At 57.6% G+C, this 23,953-nt stretch overlaps 1 protein-coding gene and 1 long non-coding RNA gene across 8 annotated transcripts; one reads left to right on the top strand and one right to left on the bottom strand.

The window, feature by feature from the left end:
• The first annotated feature begins 103 nt into the window (after positions 1-103).
• Positions 104-22,038, top strand: ADAMTS10 (ADAM metallopeptidase with thrombospondin type 1 motif 10). Of its 5 annotated transcripts, none has more exons than XM_061422375.1 (26): positions 104-215; positions 2,374-2,454; positions 3,893-4,079; positions 4,292-4,638; positions 5,244-5,400; positions 6,695-6,912; positions 8,322-8,405; positions 8,516-8,661; positions 9,068-9,111; positions 9,264-9,369; positions 9,460-9,606; positions 9,775-9,916; positions 14,189-14,365; positions 14,643-14,788; positions 14,880-14,943; positions 15,602-15,704; positions 15,921-16,054; positions 16,151-16,274; positions 17,217-17,297; positions 17,382-17,545; positions 17,661-17,787; positions 17,885-18,014; positions 18,327-18,531; positions 18,786-18,962; positions 19,057-19,216; positions 20,082-21,228. In XM_061422375.1, the coding sequence occupies exons 3-26, from the start codon at positions 3,992-3,994 to the stop codon at positions 20,318-20,320; spliced, it is 3,510 nt and encodes a 1,169-aa protein (XP_061278359.1). In that variant the 5' UTR covers positions 104-215; positions 2,374-2,454; positions 3,893-3,991; the 3' UTR covers positions 20,321-21,228. The 5 variants fall into 5 exon arrangements, with proteins under 5 accessions (XP_061278359.1, XP_061278362.1, XP_061278360.1 ...); XM_061422376.1 differs by having other exon boundaries at positions 107-215; positions 14,189-14,296; XM_061422379.1 differs by lacking the exon at positions 20,082-21,228 and adding an exon at positions 21,235-22,038 and having other exon boundaries at positions 111-215; positions 14,189-14,296.
• On the bottom strand, positions 10,784-23,925 carry LOC133250771 (uncharacterized). Of its 3 annotated transcripts, XR_009737414.1 has the most exons (4): positions 23,579-23,925; positions 22,747-23,279; positions 14,620-17,293; positions 10,784-12,604 (listed from the first exon to the last, which is right to left on the bottom strand). It is a non-coding gene; the product is annotated as an uncharacterized LOC133250771 (long non-coding RNA). The 3 variants fall into 3 exon arrangements; XR_009737415.1 differs by lacking the exon at positions 22,747-23,279 and having other exon boundaries at positions 23,579-23,924; XR_009737413.1 differs by lacking the exon at positions 23,579-23,925 and having other exon boundaries at positions 22,747-23,572.
• Positions 23,926-23,953: the final 28 nt, after the last annotated feature.

Raw genomic sequence — 23,953 nt, 5'->3', positions numbered from 1 at the left:
CCAGCCCGCGGCCCAGGCCGGGCGGCGGCGGGCGGGGTCCTGGCGGCGCGCGGTTTGGGGGTTTTTTATAACCCTGGCAGGCGGCTCAGGAAGTGCCGTCCCCGCGCCCCCTCCCCCGGCCACGCCGCCGCGCTCGCTCCCTCCCTTCCTGCGCGCGGGCCGGCGAGACCGCGGCGGGACAGCAGGCGGAGGCCCGGGCGGGCGGCCGGCCGCGGGTAACGGAGCGGGCGGGGCGCGGCGGGCCGGGGGGCTGCGGGCGACCCTGTGCGTCCGCGTCGCAGCCCAGGGGTGTCCCTGGGCCGCGGGACGGGGGACGTCGGGCCGTGGGGGCCGCAGCGGTGTGTGATGTCCCTGAGCGTGTGCGACACTCAGCGCGCCCCTGAGGTCCTGGGAGCTCCTGTCTGGGTTTGTTTGCTCCGTGTGTGCGTGTGTGTGTGTGTGTGTGTGTGTGTGTGTGTGGATGTGGATATCCACGTCTGTATAAATGCCGTGTGTCGGCGCCTGTGTGCCTACGTGAAAATCTGAATGTCTGGCTGTGTTTGAACTTGTGTGTGATGTGTGATGTGGGTGTTGTGTATCTGCGGAAGTGTGAGCGTAAGCCAATGTGTGCACGGAGTTCAGTGTCTCCTGGGTAAGTGTCCGGATGAGTGTGTATTTGCACACATCTGCCGGCGTGTCTCCCTGTGTGTGTCAGGGTGTAAGGAGTGTGTAAACGCCTGTGGGTACATACATCTGGTGGGTCTCGAGGCTTGCAGGATTGTGTGAGTGTGTTCCTGGTCTGTTCTGAGTGTGTACGTGTCTGTGCACGTAGGCCCGGGTGTGTGTGTCTGTCTGTGGGGTGTGTGTGTGAATGAGTGTGTATGCACACAGATCTGGGGAGTCTGTGGTTGTGTCTCTGGTGTTGGGATGTGTGAGTGTGTACTGAGTAGGGGGGTTGTCTTGTGGGTCTGGGGTGTCTGATTGTTGGTCCCCCTGCTGCACAGGTATGGTCACCCTCAAGTCTCTGTATATGTGTGTGTGTGTGTGTGTGTGTGTCTGGGTGTGGGAGGGCCGCCGCCCACTTCCCCTGAGTTGGTGACTGGGGCCTCGGAGACGGAGGTCTGTCTCCGGTGTCTCCAGCCAGGGGCTCAGGGCCTTTAATTAGCGGCTGGCTGCGTACCCACCGGGTGCCTGGGTGCCGGCCTCCTCCGGGCTGGGCCTTTGTCTGCTCTCCTCTCCAGGCAGGGACTCCTGCCTGGCCTTTGCCCCAGGGCAGCCTCCATCTCGGCCTTGGCCTCCACAGGGAGGCTCTGTGGCCCTGGCCCCCAGCTCAGCCCTGGAGTCTGGATGTAGAGCAGCGGGGGTCCCCCCAGGATCCCCAGGATGGGATGGAGTCTCCGTAGAGGCGGTTTCCGTCCGGCATTTCCTCCCCCAGCCTCCAGCGAGCTGGCACCCTCCCCCACACCGGCCACCTCCCTCCTGCCTTCCAGGAGGAGGAGCTGGGGGGAAGGCCAGGCCTGGGTACACACACACACACACACACACAAACACACTCCTGCAGCCGCGCGCAGGGTCACATGGGCAGACACCACACACAAAGTCACCCAGTCGCAGACGTGTGATCACCCCCCACATGCAGCTTGGGGGGACCCCCTGCTGACATGCTGTTGCCCCCACCCCTAGAGGCTCAGGCCCAGGAATCCTCTACCTGTCCCCTGGCCTCCTCTCTTCCCTGCCCCAGAGCAGCCAATCTGTTCATGGGCCCCACCCCCCACCCCCTGCACAGGCTGTCCCCCTATTACAGATGCTGGCCTCCCCCTGGTAGACCCTTCGTACCTGTACCCTCCCAGGCTCCTCCCACCCCACACCCCACCCCACCCCACCCATCACCTGTGCTGGGTCCTCCACCCTCTCCACTACACCCCCTTGAGCTGGAAGCACCAGAGGTGGGTGAGGTTGTTGGGGAGAGGGGCCCAGCTTCAGAGGAATGAGGTGAGGACTGTACCAGGCCTGGCAGTGCGAGGAGTAGGAGGAGGAGGAGGAGAGACAGGACTGGGGCGAGGCCAAGGGGCTCCAGCCTCATTTGCAGTGAGAATGCTGCCGCCTGGACATGGGGAGGTGGTTAAGGCAGGAAGGGGCTCAAGGGACCCCCACACAGGGAGGGCTTGAATCCCAGAGCTAGTCAGGGATGGAATAGGAGAGGAGATGGGGGTGGGGTGGGAGAGGGGGACAGAAGTGGGGGAGGAGGGAACTTTGGGGGAACGGGGGCTAGGAACCAAGGGAGGATGAAAGCCAAAGGGAGGTTGACCAGGGCTGGGGAGAAGGTGTCCTCAGTGACCCCTGAACTGCAGCCCCAGCTCCTCTCTCCTCACTGCCCCTTCCCACCCTGTCCAGGCTCCCAGAAGAGGCGCTGAGGCCCAGAGGGACCCGCACACAAGGGTTCGACACCGCGCCACCAACTGAAGCCCCCGTAAGGTAAACAAGAGGGGGAAAAAGAAACCCCTGGGGTAAACATCAGCCTGTCTGAAAAGAGCAACACAAAGAGTGAGAGTGAGCTCCCCATCACTGGGCTGGGCCGAGGGGCTCCAATCAGAAGAGGGGAGAGGTCAGCTTCTAAGTCAGCATCTATCTGGCTTCATCCCTCAGGAGCTGAACTGCCCTGTTTGGGGATCAACTCTCAGACTTGGCCAGGCTGCAAAGAAAACAAGACAGTGTGTGATTAAGGGGGAAATTGCACAGAGGAGGAGGAGGAGGGCGGAGACAGGAGGGGGTGGAGGGCTTGGCACAGGGCGGTGGCCCAGAGCGGTGTCTGTGGCAGGCTGGCCCAGGGTAGATGCTGGAGAAACAGACCAGGGTAGATGCTGGAGAAACAGACCTGCCCCGCAGGCCTGAAGCTTCGAGGAAGAATCGGAAATGAGAGGAAGCGGGACTAAGGGCCAGGCTGGAAGGGCAGGGTGGAGGAGAGGTCACAGGAACAGAGATCAGGATGCAGGGTGGGGTGAGTGGTGCTACCCATGGCAGAGACTCCCAAGGCAGGACCCCTCACCCAAGGTGGGAGGGGCACCAAGCACTGGCCTTGGGTCTCCTCTGGGTTGAAAATGCACGCTGACCAACCTTCATGTGTCCCAGGCCAGTCTCCCTCTCCCCTTGTGGTCCTCCTGCGCTGGCCCTCAGGGTCGTGGGTCCGCACCAAGCTCCTCCCTGCCCCCGGGACCTTGCCCCCTGCTGCTCCTCCACCTGGCACACCCTCTCCTGTCTCTTCATCCTCCCACCTCCACTTCCAAGCCTCTCGGTTATTTCTCATAAAGAGCATGGCCTGATCTGAATCATGTGTCTCTTCATTTACTGGTCTGTCATCTTGCTCCTGGGAGATTGAGACCCATGGGTTGAGGGGGGAGTGGGGCAGAGACTGTATTCATATTATCCATGGACTGTACCCTGCCAGGCTCCTCTGTCCATGAGATTCCCCAGGCAAGAATACTGGAGTGGGTTGCCATGCCCTTCTCCAGGGGATCTTCCCGACCCAGGATTGAACCTGTGTCTCTTGCATTGCAGGCAGATTCTTTACCGCCTGAGCCACCAGGGAAGCCTATATTATGTAGTCACCACCTGATGAATGAATCCTAAGGGTTATCATGGAGATGAATGTGCTTGGCCAGTAGCCAGCACATAGTAGGTGCTCGTGGAGTCCAGATCCTCAGCTGTCCTAAGAGGATAAGGGGGATGCTGGGGGCGTGGGGGGAAGGGGAGGGAGTTTGCTGAGCTAGAGATGCGTTCAGAGTCTTCAAACCTGGATTGGGAAGAGGGTTGGTTGCAGGTGCCCTTGTCCACCTGGCAAGGGACCTTGGCACTGCTCCAGCCGGCAGTAGGGCCAGGCCCCCCTGACCCAGCTCCCCACCCTTTCGCCTCCCAGGAGCCCGGTGATGCTGTCCAGGCTGTGAACAGGGAAGGCAGCGCTGCATGGGCTGCCAGCAGCCGGGGCTGGGGAGAGACATGTGGACACGTGGCCTCTATGGCTCCCGCCTGCCAGATCCTCCACTGGGCCCTCGCCCTGGGGCTGGGCCTCGCATTCGAGGTCACACACGCCTTCCGGTCTCAAGGTAGGCCCAACCCAGGGTGGGGGGTGGCAGTGGGAACTGAACGGAGATCGTGGGCACTGGGGAGGCCCTGGGGTTGGTGAGGCCAGAGTCTTGCGGCCAGTGACCCAGATTCAGGGGCCACTGAAGCCAGCCTCACTCACCCTGCAGCCAAGCAGGCAGGACACAGGGCTCCTTCCCGGGGCCCACCCCAGGCCTCTGACCCTCACCCATAGATGAGTTCCTGTCCAGTCTAGACAGCTATGAGATCGCCTTCCCCACCCGAGTGGACCACAACGGGGCGCTGCTGGCCTTCTCGCCCCCGGCCCCCCGGAGGCAGCGTCGGGGCACGGGACCTCAAGCAGAGTCCCGTCTCTTCTACAAGGTGGCCGCACCCAGCACCCACTTCCTGCTAAACCTGACCCACAGCCCTCGCCTCCTGGCGGGGCACGTGTCCGTGGAGTACTGGACTCGAGAAGGCCTGGCCTGGCAGAGGGCCGCCCGGCCCCACTGCCTCTACGCGGGCCACCTGCAGGGCCAGGCCAGCAGCTCCCACGTGGCCATCAGCACCTGCGGGGGCCTGGTGAGTGGAGGGTTCTGGGAGATAGGGAGGAACGCCTACAAGCTTGGGAGTTAAGAAAAACACTTATATAGGTCACAGAAGGAATCACAGTGGCAGGGGTTTTTATTAATTCCAACTTTTTTTCCCCCTCTCTTTCTTCCTGTCTTTATTCAGCTGTGCCAGGTCTTAGTTGCAGCACACGGGATCTTTAATCTTCATCGTGCATGCCGCATCTCTAGTGGCAGCACGCACACTCTTAGTTGTTCCATGTGGGATCTAGTTTCCTGACCAGGGATTGACCCCGGGTCCCCTGCCTGGGAAGTGCAGAGTCTTAGCTACTGGACCACCAGGGAAGTCCCCTTCCGTGGGAGTTGTTGAAACATTTTGAGCTAACCGAGAGGATTAGCTATTTTAAGATGCAGCTAAAGCAGGACTTAGAAGAAAATGTGTAGCCTTAGGTCAGGCTGAAAATTAATGAGCTGAACACCCATCTGAAGAAACTGAAAAGGCAGTAGCAGCGTAAACCAAGTAAAACGGAATCAAATCAGAACGACAGAGATAGGGCCCCAGGGGTCCCGGGACCCGGAACCTGACCGAACCTTCTGTCCCACTTTCCCGACCCCCAGCACGGCCTGATTGTGGCAGATGAAGAAGAATACTTAATCGAGCCCCTGCAAGGGGGGCCCAAGGGGCACCGGGGACCGGAGGAGAGTGGCCCCCACGTGGTATATAAGCGTTCCTCTCTGCGTCACCCTCACCTGGACACAGCCTGTGGAGTGAGAGGTACAGCTGTCTGTCTGGGGCTGGGCAGAGGCACAATACCTGTGCCTCAAGATAGAGGTGCATGCTGGGGTCCCTCCACCTGGAAGGTCAGCTGCGTGCAGGGAGCAATGCAGACGGTCAGCAGGGCAGTAGGCAGTGGACAAGCCCATCTGTCACTTCCAGAGTCCGATGGCCCAACAGTGAGTGAGAAAGGCAGCTGGATAGCCAGCCAGGTGCTGTAAAACCATCCATCTGTGGGATTATCGTCTGATCAGACAGTTAAGCAGCAGGATAGTGGTAGCAGATACTGGAGCAGTTGCACAATGGAAAATGTCAGGAGAACTTAACCACCATTTGGGAGATCAGATTTACAACCAGATGTGCAGGGGGACAGTTATAACACCAGATATTTAGGGGATGGGAAAGGAAGTAAAGTGTTAGTTGCTCAGTCGTGTCCAGCTCATTGCAACCCCATGGACTATAGCCTGCCAAGCTGCTCAGTCCATGGAATTCTCCAGGCAAGAATACTGGTGTTGGTAGCCTTTCCCATCTTCAGGGGAACCTTCCCGACCCAGGGATCAAACCCAGGTCTTCCACATTGTGGGCAGATTCTTTACCATCTGTGTTACCAGGGAAGCCCCAAGAATACTGGAGTATGTAGCCATTCGCTTCTCCAGGCGATCTTCCCAAACCAGAGATTGAACCCAAGTCTCCCACATTGCGGGCAGATTCTTTACTGTCTTAAGCCATTAGGGGAGCCAGCTGGACATCAGTGATTCACCAGGATAGTCATAGAGCTAAAAACAATAATCTCTGTCCGTGAAAATACAGACCACTGGAATGTTGTTAGTTGCATAGCTGACAGTCTCAAAGTAGCATATCGTGGCAGACACACAACCACAGTGGGTTGTACTAACAGAAAAGTGGTGTCATAGTTGGATGACCAGTGAGACAGCTGATCAGAAAAGACTGTCAGGCAGGGGGATTATTCTACAGCCAGACAGTTGGGCTGCAGGGTGAGTAAAAAGTTGCCCAGTCAGAAGGCCAGGGAGCCATACCAGCACACAGTTCTGGCAGTAGAGCAGGCTGCTACACACCTCTATTTGGGCAGTAGAATTGTCGGGAAGCTGCATGGTCATGTTAATTGTCATGGGATGCTGGGTGGCTGTTCGACCAATGAGTTTGGCAGTGGGGCAGCCTCACCACTGTAGAACCAAGAGCAAAAGAATGAGGTGTTGGACAGGCAGATGAACCGTCAGACAGGGACTCGGACAGCTAGAGAAAGCAGCAGAATGACCAGAAATTGCCCATCCAGATGAGAAACCGTGGAAGGGGCGGCCGTGGTGGCTGCGCACCCTGAAACCGCCACCTGCCCGGCCCCTCGGGAATGAAACAGAGCGTGGCCAACCAGGCCTGAAGCGCTCCGTCAGCCGAGAGCGCTACGTGGAGACCTTGGTGGTGGCTGACAAGATGATGGTGGCCTACCACGGACGCCGGGATGTGGAACAGTACGTGCTGGCCATCATGAACATTGTAAGTGCCTCCCCCTCCCTGGACATGGACCCCCAAAAATGTGGAGCCCACCTCCAGAGTCAGGAAAAGGGCTGTCACCATCCCCCCCATCACTGATCAAATGCCAGTGAAACAGAATGGGAAGGGGACAGGGTGACTCAGAAAGAAAGCCTGTTAGTGAAAGTAGCCTAGCACAGTGGTTAGGAGCATGAACTCAGGAGCTAGCCAACCTGGCCTTAAGTCTCAGCTTTGCCAATCTTTGACTGTGTGCCCTTGGGCAAGCTACTTTGCCTCTCTGCCTTGGATTACGCACCTGTAAAATGGGTTTAATCATAGTACCAACTTCATAAGGCTACGTGGATACAGTGAATTGCTAAAGTGCTCACCATACACCTAACTCATAGTACTTACCCTATAATTGTTTACTGTATAAAATTAAACAGGCAGCTTGCAGGTACTTGTTGAGGTTAGCAGTACACTTATGGGCGTGCGTCTCTCTGCATGCAGGGCTCACCCGAGCACCTTCCTGTAAATTCATACAAGATGAGCTGGCTGACTCACACTCAGAGTTGGTGCCCGTCTTGGATCTTGATCAAGACTCTGGACCTTTCTGAGCCTCAGTTCCCGCCTCTGTAAAATGGGATTCTAATAGTACCTGTCACAAAGCTGTGGTGGGAGGGAAGACAGCTAGACAACTTGGCATGTAGTCAGGGTTTGATGAGTGATGCTGTTGTTCCACTGAAGCAAAAAGGGAAGAGAGAAAGTTTAGCACAGACAGATGACCTATTATGTAGACATAATATCATGCCTAACCCCACTGGTTTCTGCCCAGGCTCTGCCTCCCTTCCTTGGGCTTCCAAGTTTCCTCAAACCTGCCAGGGTTTCTGGGGAGTTTCCACATGGGATGGTGATGGCTCAGGGCTTCAAGGTCATTGCACAGAGTGGCCTCAGTCATCCACCTCCCCTCTGACCACTGGCTCCAGAGCTTCCAGCCTCCACACATCCACTTTCCAGTGGTGATGCTCAAATCGGTGCCTTCAGACAGTATGGAATGAGGCCAGATGTGCACATCTTTCAGGCCGCCTCTGGGCAGAGACAGCTATTGGGTGGGCCTCGAGGATGGAGGACAAGTAGACAGGCTGAGCTGGGGGTTTGAGTCAGAAAGACAAACGCTAGCAGGAAGGCTTAGCCAGACTGGAGTTCCACTTTCAGCACCTACTAGCTGTGCGTCCTGACCTCTCTGAGCATCGGGTGGCTTATCTGTAAAATGGGAATACTAATATCTACTGTGAAGATCTGGGCGGCAGGCATAGCCTGAGCCCCAGCACTCAGTAGGCTCTTGATTGATACAAGCTGTTGTCCTCATTTCTTTTTGTTTCCTATTCTGGGCCCCTCTTAAGACTCGGTCTCTCTTGTTTCTTGGAGGTCAGGTTGCCAAACTTTTCCAGGACTCGAGTCTGGGAAACATCGTTAATATCCTGGTAACACGCCTCATCCTGCTCACAGAGGACCAGGTGCGGGGGTGGGGGGAGGTTCCCCCACCTTCCACCACCACAGAATTCAGCACTGCCTGCGTTGCCCCCGGGTGGCTGGTACCCGCGTACCTCACTCTGTCCATCCTCAGCCCACCCTGGAGATTACCCACCACGCCGGGAAGTCCCTGGACAGCTTTTGTAAGTGGCAGAAGTCCATCGTGAACCGCAGCGGCCATGGCAATGCCATTCCGGAGAACGGTGTGGCCAACCATGACACGGCAGTGCTCATCACGCGGTGAGGGGCAAGGAAGGCTCCGGGGGGCGCCTTCTGTTGGGGAGGGGGCCGGGGGAGGAGCAAATGGTCCAGGGGATTGCCCAGGTCCAAGCAGAGGTCACTTCTGCTGGGAGATGGGAGAGACCAGGACTGTCCAGTCGCCCTGTCGGGGAGCCAGGGAAGGGGAGGGGCTGCTGCAAGCCTGAGAATGTGGGGAGGCAGGTGGGGATCTATTTGGGCACTTGACGCATCCCTCACTCTGTCCTTTGTTCAGTCGGCCACTCGTGCACCCCAGCATCTCCAAGGCTGGCTGGGAGAAGAGCATGAGGTTTCGGTTCAGGGGCAGGACTCAACCGTGAGAGGGTTGAGGGAGGGCGGCCCTTAGGGAGGCAGCCCAGCCTCCTGACTCCTCCGTCTCCTCCCACAGCTATGACATCTGCATCTACAAGAACAAACCCTGCGGCACACTAGGTACCCGGGTCCCCTGGGTTTCAGGCACCTCTGAAGGCAGTGGGCTGGGTGACACTGGCCCCGGTGGGGGTGGGGACCTGGCAGAGTGGACAGAGCCGACAGACACAGCCCTGAGCCCCCAGCCCCGCCCCACCCCCACGCCCATTCCCCAGGCCTGGCCCCTGTGGGCGGCATGTGCGAGCGAGAGAGAAGCTGTAGCATTAACGAAGATATCGGCCTGGCCACGGCGTTCACCATCGCCCACGAGATCGGACACACGTGAGGCCGGGGACACGGGAGGCGGCGGGCAGGAGGAGCAGGGAGTGTCGCCCGGCACCTGGTGGAGCTGCTCACTGGCCCTGTCCCCAGGTTTGGCATGAACCACGACGGCGTGGGCAACAGCTGCGGGGCCCGTGGCCAGGACCCAGCAAAGCTCATGGCGGCTCACATCACCATGAAGACCAACCCGTTCGTGTGGTCCTCCTGTAGCCGCGACTACATCACCAGCTTTCTGGAGTGAGGATCTGCCCGCCCGCCTGCCCATCCCGCCCAGGGTCTCACACTCATGTTGCGGGGAGAGGGGCTGCCTCCGAGGAGGGGGATACGCTCAGGGCTGCTCCCCAGGGCCCCTGTGTGCTTGGCCTGCAGCCCTCCAGTGTGACAGCCGCACTCTTCTCTCCACAGCTCAGGCCTGGGGCTCTGCCTGAACAACCGGCCCCCCAGACAGGACTTCGTGTACCCAACCGTGGCCCCTGGCCAGGCCTACGACGCGGATGAGCAGTGCCGCTTCCAGCATGGAGTCAAATCGCGTCAGTGTAAATACGGGGTAGAGAGAGCCTTCCTGCTTTCCTTCCTGGGAGGGGAGGGGGCCCACCACCACCAGGGTCAGGGGTGGGGTGGGGAAAGGGGGTGGGGATGGGAGAGCTGGGAAGGGATGTGAGCCTCAGTGGCGGGTTCAGGGACAGAGATGGATGGGAGGGTTATACAAATGTCATACGCAATCTCAGTGCTCAAGGACAAGAATGGGATCCCCTTGCTTCTCCAGACCCCTGTTTTGGGGGCTGAGCTGGGGAGAACCTGGGGGATACCCCTTCTGTTGCAGCAGGACCAAAGTCCCAAGATCCCTAACGGGGCCATTTTTAACCAAACATCCAGACTTGGTGGAAATAGTTTCCCAGGGGATGAACCATCTTCCCCACTTGGCAAAAAAATGGGACAAAGGCTTCCAGGGACACCCTGTCTTCATTCCCTGCATCCCCCGCTGACTGGTTCACAAGATCTCTTGGCCCCAGTCCTTAGCTGGACAAGCTCTGAGCCTCCTGATCACGCCCCACTCTTTCTTGAGGCTTAGGCTCAGCTCCCAAAGCCCCATCCACCCAAAGAGAAGCGAGCTGGGGGTGCCCTCCCAGCTCCTCCCAGGAAACTGGTGCCCCACTGGCTTCCCTCTTCAGCCACCAGGGACCCCCGGCTCATCTAGGGCCTGCCCCTCCCCTGCCCATCTTCCCCAATTCCCTGAACATGCTCCCCAACTCGTTACAGGCTCACCCCAAATAGCCCAGCCGCAGCCCTTCACATCTTCAAGACTCAAAAAGATCAGTTTGAATGTCCAAGCTGAGGCTGTGTCAACTCCAAACAGGGAGCAGGGAGGTGTTAAAAGCCCTCACTTTATTCCAGTGCGAGACAGGGAAAGAAACCCTCAATCCATTAAATCTTTTTAAAGATTTATTTTATTTACTTATTTAGCTATTTTTGGCCGTGCCAGATCTTTGTTGCTGTGTGCAAGCTTCCTCTAGTTGCAGAAAGCGGGGGCTACTCTTCGTTGCAGTGTGTGAGCTTTTCGTTCCAGTGGCTTCTCTTGTTGCAGAGCACAGGCTCTAGGCACATGGGCTTCAGTAGCTGTGGTTCCCAGGCTCTAGAATGGTGGCTCAGTAGTTGTTGCGCGCACAGGCTTAGCTGCCACATGGGATCTTCCCAGACCAGAGATCAAACCCGTGTCTCCCGCGTTGGCAGGCAGATTCTCAACCACTGTACCACCAGGGAAGCCCCTTGATCCGTTTATATTTAACCCACTCTTGCCACCCCACTCCACCCAGCTTGGCTCCCTCTAGTGAATTCCTAAAGAATTCAGAAGCCACTTGAGCCTCTGCTGTGTCCCAGGGGTCCTAACTGTGACGGTGATGGCAGACACTTACTGAATGCCCACTAGAGGTCCAGCATGCCATACCTATCATCTCAGTTAAACTCCTGACAATCCTGACAGCCACACATTGCGGGGGGGACGGACTGAGGAATAGGAAGAAGGCCTTACCCAAAGTCACAGTTCAAGAACATGGTGGAGCCAGGATTTGAGTCGAGGTTTTTTTCTGAATCCAAAGTTTATAATGAGGTAGGGAGGTGGAGGAAGTGCCAGATTATCAAGCACAGACCACTGCTGGTTGTATGTTGCATAGACTTTTCCTTTTATTTTTCCAAGGAACATCTTCTGGGTCCTCCTGGCAAAGGGATAAATAATGGACTACATGTAACTCAGTTAATATGTGTAAAGAGCTGGACCTGAGGCATGGTCCAGAGGTAGTCGCGGCCTTTATCACTCTGTAACAAGATGTTTGTGCAAGCTCTTTCATACTGACTCTGTCATCACATGCCTGTCAGGCATATGTAGGCAAGGCCCATCTTACAGACAAGGCCCAGAGAGGGGGGATGTGTTGCAAATCAGTGGTGGAGTTAAAGTCTCCCAGAGTTAAATGAGACCCAGGGCTCATTTCTTACAGACCATGGCACGTCCTTGTGGAAAGGAGGATGAGCAGAGCTAGACTAGGCAGTTCTCTTTAAGAGGTGTCAGAAGTGGGATCTGTCATATTTTAACAAATGGCCAGGAGAATATAACCCAAGTGAAGCCAGAAAACCAGGCTGAGGTGTTTTTTTTTTTTTTTTTTTTTAATAATTTTATTTATTTATTTATTTATTTTTGGCTGTGCTGAGCCTTCATTGCTGTGCGGGGTTTTCTGTAGTTGCAGTGAGCGGGCGCTACTCTTTGTCACAGTGCCCAGGATTCTCATTAAAGGAGTTTCTCTTGTTGTAGAGCACAGGCTCTAGGGTGAATGGGCTTCAGTGATTGCTGCACACAGACTCAGAAGTTGCGGCTCCCGGGAACAATAGTTGCGGCACACTGGCTTAGTTGTCCCGAGGCATGTTGGATCTTCCCAGACTAGGGATTGAACCCATGACTTCTGCATTGGCAGGCAGATTCTTTACCACTGAGCCACCAGAGAAGCCCCAGGCTGAGTCTTTAAGATGAGAGTATCCTTTGAGGGAGCAAGTTTGAGGACCACCTTGTAAGCTTCTCATATGTGTGCAGTTGTCTCAGAGGCTGACACAGGAAATGTCCCTTCCTACAGCCATTGATGGGTCCAATCCCAAATCTTCAAAGCTTAGGAGGATCAGGTTCGAAGAGAAGATTACATGTGATTGTAAAATGAGGCAAGAAGGATTTCCACATCTCAGAGGCAAGACTCTAGGAAATGAACAGGATGTAGGCTAGAAGGTCAGATTTGGCCACACCTGAACCCAGTAAAGCTTGTCCAGGGATATTAATTAACCTGGACCTAAAGGGTCAGAATGGCTCCCTGGGACTGATCCAGCTTCCTGCCATGGACAGGACCTGCTGCCAGAGTCTTTGTGTTGTGTGTTTAGTCACTCAGTCGTGTCCAACTCTTTGTGACCCTTTGGACTGTAGCCCACCAGGCTCCTCTGTCCATGGGATTTTTCAGGCAAGAGTACCAGAGTGGGTTGCCAGGGTCTGGGCCAGCCCAAGTAAGACTCAGGAAGAAGATGGGCTGATTTTTCACTGGGAGAACTAGAGCAGCTTTCCACACAGACCTAGCCTGGCCTTATCCCCTCTCAACCTTCCATAGATTAAAACTTTGAGGAGCTTCGCCAGTTTAGGTTGGGGAAACAATAAGAACCACCTGCTGGGGGAATAAAAAGTTAGAGCTGGGGCCCTTGACCTGAGCCATCATCAAGCCTGGATTTTTCAGAACCACAGCTCTTGAGGTGGGCTGCTTTGCCCACTCTAAAAAGAAATCCAGCATCCTTCCTCCTTATTCCTCAGCCGGTCCCAAGTTTCCTTCTAGAAATTTGGGAAGTGCCAGGGGTTGAACTCCCAAAAAGATCCCCTGGGGAAGGAAATGGCAACCCACTCCAGTATTCTTGCCCAGAAATCCCATGCATAGAAGGGCCTGTGTGCTAAGTCACTTCAGTTGTGTCCAACTATTTGTGAACCCGTGGACTGCAGCCTGCCAGGCTCCTCTGCCCATGGGATTCTCCAGGCAAGAATACTGGAGTGGATTGCCATGCCCTTCTCTAGGGGATCTTACCAACCTAGGGATCGAACCTGTGTCTCTCACATCTAACCTGCATTGGCAGGCAGGGTTTTTACCGCTAGTGCCATCTGGGAAGCCCAATCCATGGGCTTGGGCTACAATCCATGGGGTCGCAAGGGTGGGACAGGACTTAGCTACTAAAGAAGGGGCTGAACTACAGAGGGATTAGATCGTAGACCCAGCTATCGATTAAAGTTCTGGGATAGAATCCAGATTGCCTCCTTAGTAGCTGTATGACCTCTAGCAAATGACCCTACCTCTCTGATCCTTGGTTTTCCCACAGTAAAATGGAGAGTATAGTGCCTAAGGGAGTTTGAGGGTCTCCTAGGTGTTCGATAGGACTTCCCTTGTAGCTCAGCTGGTAAATAATCTGCCTGCAATGATGGAGACCTGGGTTTGATCCCTGGGTTGAGAAGATCCTCTGGAGAAGGGAAAGGCTACCCACTCCAGTATTCTGGCCTGGAGAATTCCATGGACTGTATGTATAGTGCATGGGGTCGTGAAGAGTCGGACCCGACTGAGCGACTTTCACTTTCACTAGGTGTTTGATAAGAGCTGCTTATAGCCCGAGAAGAGGTCCCTTCCTATACCCTGCCAGTAGTTGCAAAAAGAAACCCAGGAAAGGAAGGCTGGAGCCCCACTGAGCGGGTCGCCTGGGTTCTCCCAAGGAAGGTGGGAGGGAGGGTCCGAGCCTGAGCGGGCACCTTGGCCCGCAGGAGGTCTGCAGCGAGTTGTGGTGTCTGAGCAAGAGCAACCGGTGCATCACCAACAGCATCCCGGCCGCCGAGGGCACGTTGTGCCAAACACACACCATCGACAAGGGGGTGAGCCTCGACCGGCCTGGGCCACCGCCGGGGCCCGCCATCGGCTTTGGCCACGCCCACTGCCTGCAGGTCCCGCCCCCTGCCCGAGGCCACACCCCTCCCAGGCTACTCCCTGCATGCTTGGCCCAATACTAGCTCCACCCACTGCTGGGGACTGTGCTTAGGCCACGCCCCCACATTACCCTGTACTATCCAGGTCTACGGACCCCACCTCCATCCTCCCCCTTTCGCCCCACCCCCCGAGGGCTTAGAGCTCCAGCTGTGGGCCTGGGGAGGGGGTGGGAATGATCGCCAAGGCCTCGAGACTGCAGAGTCCGACTCACCTGCCTCATCATCCCACCCGCAGTGGTGCTACAAGCGGGTCTGCGTCCCCTTCGGGTCGAGGCCGGAGGGCGTGGACGGCGCCTGGGGCCCGTGGACCCCGTGGGGTGACTGCAGCCGGACGTGCGGTGGCGGCGTGTCCTCCTCCAGCCGACACTGCGACAGCCCCAGGTCAGTTCTCAGGCCCTTCTGCAGGAGAGGCGGGCGGCCCCTCCCCGCGTCCCCCCTGCCCCATTTCTCTCCTGTCCGCCCCCGCTTCCAGGCCGACCATCGGGGGCAAGTACTGCCTGGGAGAGAGACGGAGGCACCGCTCCTGCAACACCGAGGCGAGTTCCCCCAGGACCTCAAGCCGGGTCCCTCTGACACGAGGAAAGAAAGGCATAAGTCAGTTTCCAGTGAGCTCTGACCGGGTGGCCACCATCTCTTTGGAACCTGCAGCGGCCACCCGCTCCTTTCCGGGCCCTCCCCACACCTGTCCTGGGTCCCAGCTCCTTCCAGCTCACACATTTGCAGTAGATGCATCTCGCACCAGCCACAACGGGCCCCTTCCTTTACTGCCCAATTCTACTCCCCACCAAAGCCCCACCCCTGCTCCAAAGCTGACCCTGTGCTCCTTGCCAATCCAGTGGCCAGGTTTTCATTGCATTCCTTTCTGACCAGGGATCACCGTCTCCTGTCCAAAACTCCCAGCCACAAGTCCCACACGCTCATGAAGAGTGTGCTTGACTCCTTTCTAGGCCCGCTCTCTCAAGAAAGGCCCCATGGTCTGAAGCCAGAAACCCAGGTGTCATTCTTAGCTTGCCCACAAACTCGAGTGAGTCACCTACTCCCATTGCAGAGGCACCTGTCCCTCGGGCCTCCTTCCTGGCTTCCCTGCCTCCAGTCTCAGAGCATGAGTTCTCCAGCCTCTGGGCCTCTGCCCTAACTACATCCCCCCATACTCCGTACCTGGCCTCCTGACTTCGCCCTTCTGGTGCCCCCCAGGACTGTCCCCCAGGCTCCCAGGACTTCAGGGAAATGCAGTGCTCTGAATTTGACAGCGTCCCCTTTCGTGGAAAATTCTACACATGGAAGACATACCGGGGAGGTGAGCAGGGAACTGAGAAGGTCGTGGAGTGGAGGGGGACAGCTGCAGGTGGAGGCAGGATCATGGGTTTTGTCTTGAGCAGCCCCTCTCCCAAGGAACCAGAGTGCCCATGAGTGCCTGGACTATACAGCGGGGACCCCACTTCCTCTGCTCAACCTGCCCATCCTCGTTGGGTCTGGGGTCTGGCCTTTGGTCTAATGGGGCTGTGCCCCCCAGGGGGCGTGAAGGCCTGCTCTCTCACATGCCTAGCAGAAGGCTTCAACTTCTACACGGAGAGGGCAGCAGCTGTGGTGGACGGGACTCCCTGCCGCCCGGACACAGTGGACATTTGTGTCAGCGGCGAGTGCAAGGTGGAGGGGACTCCCAGAGAGAGGGCAGGGGAGGCGGGTGGCTGGAGGTGGGAGGCGGCTCCCTGACACCCCCTCCCCCACCACTGCCCTTCCCAGCACGTAGGTTGTGACCGCGTCCTGGGCTCCGACCTACGAGAGGACAAGTGCCGAGTGTGCGGGGGTGACGGGAGTGCCTGCGAGACCATTGAGGGGGTCTTCAGCCCAGCCTTGCTTGGGACTGGTGAGAGACCCCAGCTTCTCTCCTACACTCCCCCATTTGGCAGCTGGGGGCACAGTTCACCCCAAAAGATTCAGGAGTAGTGCCCCAGGTCACAGTCAGGAACTGGCTTGGGCTCTGGTGCCTAAACCTTCACATTGAAAGCATCCCAGGGGGTGGGTACCTAAATCTCTCCCATGCCCCATCCTGAGGGTCTCATGCCATCTTGAGGAGCCAGGAGCATGACTCTCCAAGGGGACTGAGGGGCTGTCTGTGCCAGACCACAAAGCTTACTAGGGGCAAGGGTAGCTGCAGGGTGTGGTAAGTCGAGGGCTTCCCAGCCTTGGGCTGAAGGAAAGAGACCCCAGGGAGTGTTTGGGGGGCGGTGAGAGTGGGAAAGTGTTAGGGGCCCAAACAGCCACTGAAGCCCAAGTGTGGCGTCCAGGGGACAGGCAGTTAAACCAGTATGCATGGGGGATGCAGGTGGGCAAGGATAGAGGGTCCACAGGGGCCCAAGATCATCCAGGTCATAAGTGATGGAGCCCACTGCAACCTGACTCTGACTGCTAAAACCATCAAGTCACCGTATATGGCTCAGGAACCCCATGGTACCCCCTTCCCTCTGCCCAAAGCTCAGTCCTGCTGCTTGTCTTAGGGTGGGGGTGGGTTGGACCATTTTAGTGGTTTGAGAGGTAAGAAAGTTGGAGGTCAAATCCCAGCTGAACCACTTCCTAGCTATAAAACCTAGGCAAGCTGTTTCATCTCTTTGAGCCTCAGTTTTGTCATCTGTAAAGTGGGTATGATGACGTGTCTACTTAACAGAGCCAGAGACACAGTGGGCCTCTCTGTAAGCGCTTAGCACAGTAATGGTTACCTGCTGTCATCAGGGACCAGGAGTGGGGGGTGGGGTGGGCAGGCAGGTACAGGGACAGACCAAGCCTGTGACACCTGAACTCCCCTCTCCAGGGTATGAGGAAGTCGTCTGGATCCCCAAAGGCTCCGTCCACATTTTCATCCAGGACTTGAACCTCTCCCTGAGTCACCTGGGTGAGCCAGAGGTGGGGGAATGAGGACTGGGGTTAGCGGGGGTATCAGTGTGGCTGGAATTCTGACCTCTTTGCTGTCCCCCAGCCCTGAAGGGAGACCAGGAGTCCCTGCTGCTGGAGGGGCTGCCTGGGACCCCCCAGCCCCACCGCCTGCCCCTGGCCGGAACCACTTTTCAGCTCCGACAAGGGCCGGATCAGACCCAGAGCCTAGAAGCCCTAGGACCCATTAATGCATCTCTCATCATCATGGTAACGGCAGGGCTGGGAGCACGGTGCAGGAGGACGTTAGCATCCTTTTGGGATCTCAAACTTGGCTTCTATTTGATTCTCCCCCACCCCCCATCCCCCACCGCTGCGACCCCAGGTACTGACCCAAACTGAACTGCCTGCCCTCCGCTACCGCTTCAATGCACCCATTGCCCGTGATGCACTGCCTCCCTATTCCTGGCATTACGCACCCTGGACCAAGTGCTCAGCCCAGTGTGCAGGCGGTGAGACCCAGGAGTGGGACGGGATGGGGCAGGTTCTGGTCACCAGGCTGACCTTTTGGGCCAGGCAGGGCTGAGCGGGCCTGTCACCCGCCCCCAGGCAGCCAGGTGCAGGCTGTAGAGTGTCGGAATCAGCTGGACAGCTCCGCCGTGGCCCCCCACCACTGCAGCGCCCACAGCAAGCTGCCCAAGAGGCAGCGTGCCTGCAACACGGAGCCCTGCCCACCTGAGTGAGTGCCGGTGGGGTTGCAGGACCGGGGCGACAGGCTCCTGGGGTCAGAGGAGTCAAGGCTCCCTAAGGTGCAGACAGGGGTGTCCCAGAGTCAGACTCAGAGCAGTGGTGCTCCCTGATGTGCCTCCCTGCCCCCAGTGAGGGTCCAGAGTAAAGATGTTCTGAGTTTGGGGTGTGGGGTGGTGGGAACAGCAGGCATTCGGGTGCCAGTTTCCATAAGGATGCTGGTTGTTAGGCGGGAGGACCTGCCAGTGCCCCGAGGTCAGGGTGCTGCCCTGCCTACTGTCTCAGACCGCTCCTCCCCCCACAGCTGGGTGGTAGGGAACTGGTCGCGCTGCAGCCGCAGTTGTGATGCAGGCGTGCGCAGCCGCTCCGTCGTGTGCCAGCGCCGCGTGTCGGCGGCCGAGGAGAAGGCGCTGGACGACAGCGCTTGCCCGCAGCCGCGCCCCCCAGTACTGGAAGCCTGCCACGGCCCTGCCTGCCCTCCGGAGTGGGCCGCCCTCGACTGGTCGGAGGTCAGCCGCCCCTTCCCGCCCGCAGCCCACCCACTACTCCCTAGGCAGAACAGGGAGGGGCCGGGGTGGCCCCACGTCGGGTGCCGCCCCCCCAGGCGCCTCCCCACTCCCGCTGGCCCTAGTGGGCCCCCCGTGATTGGTCCTAAGTTAGCTATACCGTCCTCCATTCCCACTGAATCAGCATCCTCCCCACGGCTTGTTCAAGCGGGGAGCAGGGTGCCCACTGAGCATGAAACGCCCCCTCCCAACTGCAGTGCACCCCCAGCTGCGGGCCGGGCCTCCGCCACCGCGTGGTCCTCTGTAAGAGCGCAGATCACCGCGCCACACTGCCCCCCGCGCATTGCCAGCCCGCGACCAAGCCACCAGCCACCATGCGCTGCAACCTGCGCCGCTGCCCTCCGGCCCGCTGGGTGGCGGGGGAGTGGGGCGAGGTAGGCGCGTGCACCCTGCCGAGCGGGGACCCAGGGCAGGGGTGGCAGGGTGGGCGGCGGTGCCAGGCTTCCGCTCATCGGCGACTCCCCACAGTGCTCCGCGCAGTGTGGCTTCGGGCAGCAGCAGCGCCCTGTGCGCTGTTCCAGCCACACCGGGCAGCCCTCGAGCGAGTGCGCCGAGGCCCTGCGGCCACCCGCCACACAGCAGTGCGAGGCCAAGTGTGACAGTGCGCCCCCGGGGGACGGCTTGGAAGGTTTGTGGGGCTGGGGGGCTGAGGGGCACTGGGAGGGCCCTGTCCAGAGGATGCCATAGCTAGGAGAGCTGAGGGACCCTTGTCCCTAGGGTGCCTCCAAACACTGACATCCCTTTCTCTGTCACCTCCAGACCATCTTTCATCATCTCCTGCCTGCCAACATGTATTGGGTACCACTGTGTGCCAGGCGTTGTAGGAACCTGATTTTTCTGGGGGTCCAAACTCAGGTCATTCCTTCAACCACCTCCTTGACTCTAACCCTCCCTGTTCATTTCCATCTATGACATTTGCTGTTGTTCACTCGCTAAGTTGTGTCTGACTCTTCGCGACCCCATGGAAAAATTGCCCTCCATTCTTTCCCAGTGTGAGCTTCTCTTGTGGTTCTGACTAGCAGAGAATCTGCCTGCAATGCAGCAGACCCAGGTTCGATCCCTGGGTGGAGAAGATCCCCTGGAGAAGGCAATGGCAACCTACTCCAGTATTCTTGCCTAGAAAACTCCATGGACAGAGGAGCCTGGCAGGCTACAGTCCACAAGAGTTGGACAAGACAGCGACTAACACTTTCACTTCCCCAGTAGAATATTGAATACCTTCTGATCTGGGGGGCTCATTTCCCGTGTCCTCTTTTTGCCTTTTCAAACTGTTCATGGGGTTTTCACAGCAAGAATACTGGAGTGGGTTGCCATTTTCTCCTCTAATGGACCACGTTTTGTCAGAACTCTTCACCATGACCTGTCTGTCTTGGGTGGCTCTGCACAGCATAGCTCATAACTTCATTGTTATGCAAATCCCTTCACCATGTCAAGGCTGTGATCCATGAAAGGGATCTGCTACATTATCTGCCTGATGTTTTTCTTTCAATCAGTTTCTCAGCCTCGGGCACTATTGATGTTTGGGGCCAGAAGGTTCCTTGTCTTGCGGGCGGCCCTGTGCATTGTCAACGGTTCAGCATCCCTGACCCTGCTAGATGCCAATGGTACCCCTCCTCCCAGTGGTGAAAACCGAAAAATGCTTACAAACATCTCCAAATATCCCCTGGGAGGCAAAACTGCCTCCCTTGGAAACCACTGCTCTAAATATACCCATCTCTTTCTACCTAAGTAAATGTATATTTCATAGACAGCTATAGGTTACTTACTCCAGGCACTGGGACCAAACTGCCTGGATTCATCTTCCATCTCTGTGTCTTGGTTTTCTTATCTGTCAAGAGGCAGAGGAGTGGTGGTATGTGTTAATATATTAACTGGAGGTAATACCACCTTAAGCTGCTGCTGCTGCTAAGTCGCTTCTATTGTGTCCGACTCTGTGTGACCCCATAGACGGCAGCCCACCAGGCTCCTCCATTCCTAGGATTCACCAGGCAAGAACACTGGAGTGGGTTGCCATTTCCTTCCCCAATGCATAAAAGTGAAAAATGAAAGTGAAGTCGCTCAAGTCGTGTCCGACTCTTAGCGACCCCATGGACTGCAGCCTACCAGGCTCCTTCGTCCATGGGATTTTCCAGGCAAGAGTACCAGAGTGGGTCACCAGTGCCTTCTCCATACCACCTTAAGGAGAGAGACTAAATCCACGTGAAGCTCTGTATTAGCCCAGGCTCTGTCATACGTCAGTGACTGCTAAGTGAGAACCCTGGTCCATTGTCAGGAACAGACTGTCAGTTACCCTGAACACAGAATACACATATACCCTAAGAGGAAGGACCACACTGGAGTTCAAGGTCCCCAGTGTGTGACAAAGGGAAACGAGCAAGGGTTATATACACCAAACGGGTAATTGGAAAAGGAACACTTTTCTCGTCATTTTAACACGGTGTCCAAGCCCCAGACCTGCACTCTCTTTCAAAATTCTCCAGAGAGCCTAGTGACATGGTTACTGTTAGAAGCCCCACTTTGAGAGCTGAGAAGCCAAGGCACAGAGAAGCTAGGAAGCGGTGTGCAGCCATTGGTCGCACTACGGGGGGAGGGGGGAGGCGCTGAGACCAGATTCCCCTCCCCTTCCTCTTCTCCCGCCCCTTTCAGAGTGCAAGGATGTGAACAAGGTCGCCTACTGCCCCCTGGTGCTGAAATTTCAGTTCTGCAGCAGAGCCTACTTCCGCCAGATGTGCTGCAAAACCTGCCAGGGCCGCTAGAGGGCGCTCGGCCTTCGGAGCGAGCCCTGGATGTGCGCGGGCTGGGGGTGGGGGGAACCAGGCCTGCAGCTGACCAGCCTGAAGGAGCCCGAGGGGGCAGGAACTGGGAGTGAATGGTGAGATGGAGCTGGAAGTTATTTATTGGAAACTCCTGCAGGGCTCCTGACTGGGGGCGGGGGGAGGGGGTGAGGGAATGGAGAGGGGCTGGCCACGCCCACGGCCCCTCCTCTGCGCACCTCCCAGTTCACAGAGAGACCACCCCCTCCAGGGTGAGCTTGAGTTGGAACAGTTGCTCTCCCTAGAACTCTTGCCACCCACCTTTAGGGAGCCCCCCCTACACAACACCCGCCTTTGATCGGAATATGTACTGTGAAGAGTGGGGGTGGGGAGGGGGTCAGCCGGTGCCCTGCCCCCTCCAGCACTGCCCTGCCCCTCCACTCTGAGCTGGGGGGGGGGAAATCTATGTCCGCTATGGGGGAGGGGATTAGCACCACCTCCCTGACACCCTGCCCCCAACCAGACCAGCTAGAAGCGGGAGGCAGAGCTGGGAAGACCCACCCCATTCTCTGCCTTACCTGCCCCAGGGGGACCCCGTCATCCAGGCTACCCCCATGATGGTGCTACAGGCCCTGCCCTGGGGCCCACACACCCCCTCACCAGGAAGCCCTACATCAATAAAGTTCTGTCTTGTGTAGATTTCTGTGCCCGACTGTGTGTGTGTGTGTGTGTGTGTGTGTGTGTGCGCGCGCGCGCGCGAATGGGTCCCATCCAATTATCCCCCCGCCCTGGAAGCGGCCACACCCCCTCACAGGTCGGCCCCAACAGCCCAAAGGGGACTTGTACCAATACAGACTAGAGCCCAGTAACCTTAGGTCAAAAATACAGTTGCTTCTTGGACTTCCTTGGTGGTCCAGTAGTTGAGCGTCCGCCTGCCAATGCAGGGGACACAGGTTAGATCCCTGGTCCGGGAAGATTACACATGCCCGTGGGCCAACTAACCCCGTGCACCACAATTCCTGAGCCCGGGCTAGAGTCTGTGTGCTGCAACTACAGAAGCGGACCAGCCCCATACTCTGCAAGAGAAGCTACCGCAATGACAAGCCCACACGCAATAAGGAAGAATAGCCCCCACTCGCCGCAACTAGAGGAAGCAGGGTGCAGCAAAGAAGACCCAACAGAACCTAAAATAATCTTTTTTTTTTTTTTAATACAGCGTCTCTTAGAGACTCTCAAAGCAACGCAATCTGGCACCTGTTACCCCAGCCACCACACTCCCTGTGACTCTGCCATCTCCAGCCGCCCTGGACTCCTGAAATTTCCTCAGAGTCCCCATCTTCCCATCTTAAGGCCTTTGCTAGAGCTGTTTTCCTCTGCCAGGTGTACCCTCCCGTTCCCCCTTCACCTGGTTAACTCCAGCTCACTTCGCGGTCTCAGCAAAAAAAGTCGCCTCCTCCCAGAAGCCTCCCCTGACGCCCTCAACAAGGTGGGGGGCGGGGGTGTCGACCTGACTGTTCACTTCTAGTGCCCTGGAGACATTGCTGAGGTTTGCAGGCACCAAGCCCATCGGTTGAGAAACGGGCTGCTCCCCAGATGTGGCCACTAGGGGGCGCCGCGGCACTCCAGTCTCCGCGCAGGATGCGGTGTGTGGCCTGGAGCGCGGGGATACCCGGGTGTGCAGGCCTTCCTGCCAGGTTCTCCCAGGGTCTGTTTCTGCCTCCGCCACTTCCCCACTGTGTGTGGCAGACGACAGCCTCTGGGAAATGCCATTTCCTCAAACGTCAGGAGGAGACCAGCACACGGCCTACTGGTCTCCCAAACATCAGAAGATGGGCCATCATTTGATGGATGTCATGTGCTTCCTTGGTGGCTCAGACGGTCAAGAATCTGACGGCAATGCTGGAGACCCGGGTTCGATCCCTGCGTTGGGAAGATCCCCTGGAGGAGGGCATGGCAACACACTCCAGTGTTCTTGCCTGGGAAATCCCATGGACAGAGAGGCCTGGCGGGCTACAGTCCATGGGGTCACAAAGACACGACTGAGCGACTAATACTGATGTGCGCGCCAGGCGCTCCCGGCAGGATCCCCAGCCCCACCGCCGCCGTTTTAGGATGAGAAAATGAAGAGAGCTGGGGCGGCGGGTGCAGTCATTAATTCTAGACGTAACATTCAAAGTCTGGGACCTTCCAAATGCCCCTGGCTCTCGGGACCCTCCACTCCCCTGGCAGAAACGCACCTGATTCCCAAGGGCCCTCCTGGAAGAAGGACCAGCGGAAGCGGCTTCGGAAGTGAGAGTTTGCCCAGGGATGCCCAGAGCAGATACACATCTCAAGTGGGTCTGGAAGACTCCTAAGCAGCCCAGGACAGAGCAATCAGTCCGCAGCCAACGGATCCTTGTCCCGCCTGCTGCAGCCGCGTCCCGCGGGGAGCGGGGCGGGGCGGGGGGCGCGAGGGAGTTGGAGACTCGGTTTCCTGGGGTCTGGCAGCTGCTGCCTTCCATCCTTAACCTCTCCCTTCGGGCTCTGGGCTCCAGACCAGCAGCTCCCTCGGGCCAGTCTGGGCGCTCTCCCCGCCCCCAGGCTCAGCTTCCCTCCCCGGTAGCCGCGGGCCC

The sequence above is a fragment of the Bos javanicus genome, chromosome 7 (genome assembly GCF_032452875.1).
Source record: "Bos javanicus breed banteng chromosome 7, ARS-OSU_banteng_1.0, whole genome shotgun sequence".
Taxonomy (NCBI): Eukaryota; Metazoa; Chordata; class Mammalia; order Artiodactyla; family Bovidae; genus Bos; species Bos javanicus.
The sequence above is the reverse complement of the archived record's forward strand: the minus strand, read 5'-3'. Positions and strand labels throughout refer to the sequence as shown.

What these genes read in the sequence shown, in the direction of transcription:
- ADAMTS10 (XM_061422375.1), top strand. Translation starts at nt 3,992, where the DNA reads ATGGCTCCCGCCTGCCAGATCCTCCACTGGGCCCTCGCCCTGGGGCTG. An exon ending in ATGGAAGACATACCGGGGAG is followed by an intron (nt 15,705 to 15,920) that starts GTGAGCAGGGAA and finishes TGTGCCCCCCAG; the next exon opens with GGGGCGTGAAGGCCTGCTCT. An exon ending in ACGGAGCCCTGCCCACCTGA is followed by an intron (nt 18,015 to 18,326) that starts GTGAGTGCCGGT and finishes CTCCCCCCACAG; the next exon opens with CTGGGTGGTAGGGAACTGGT.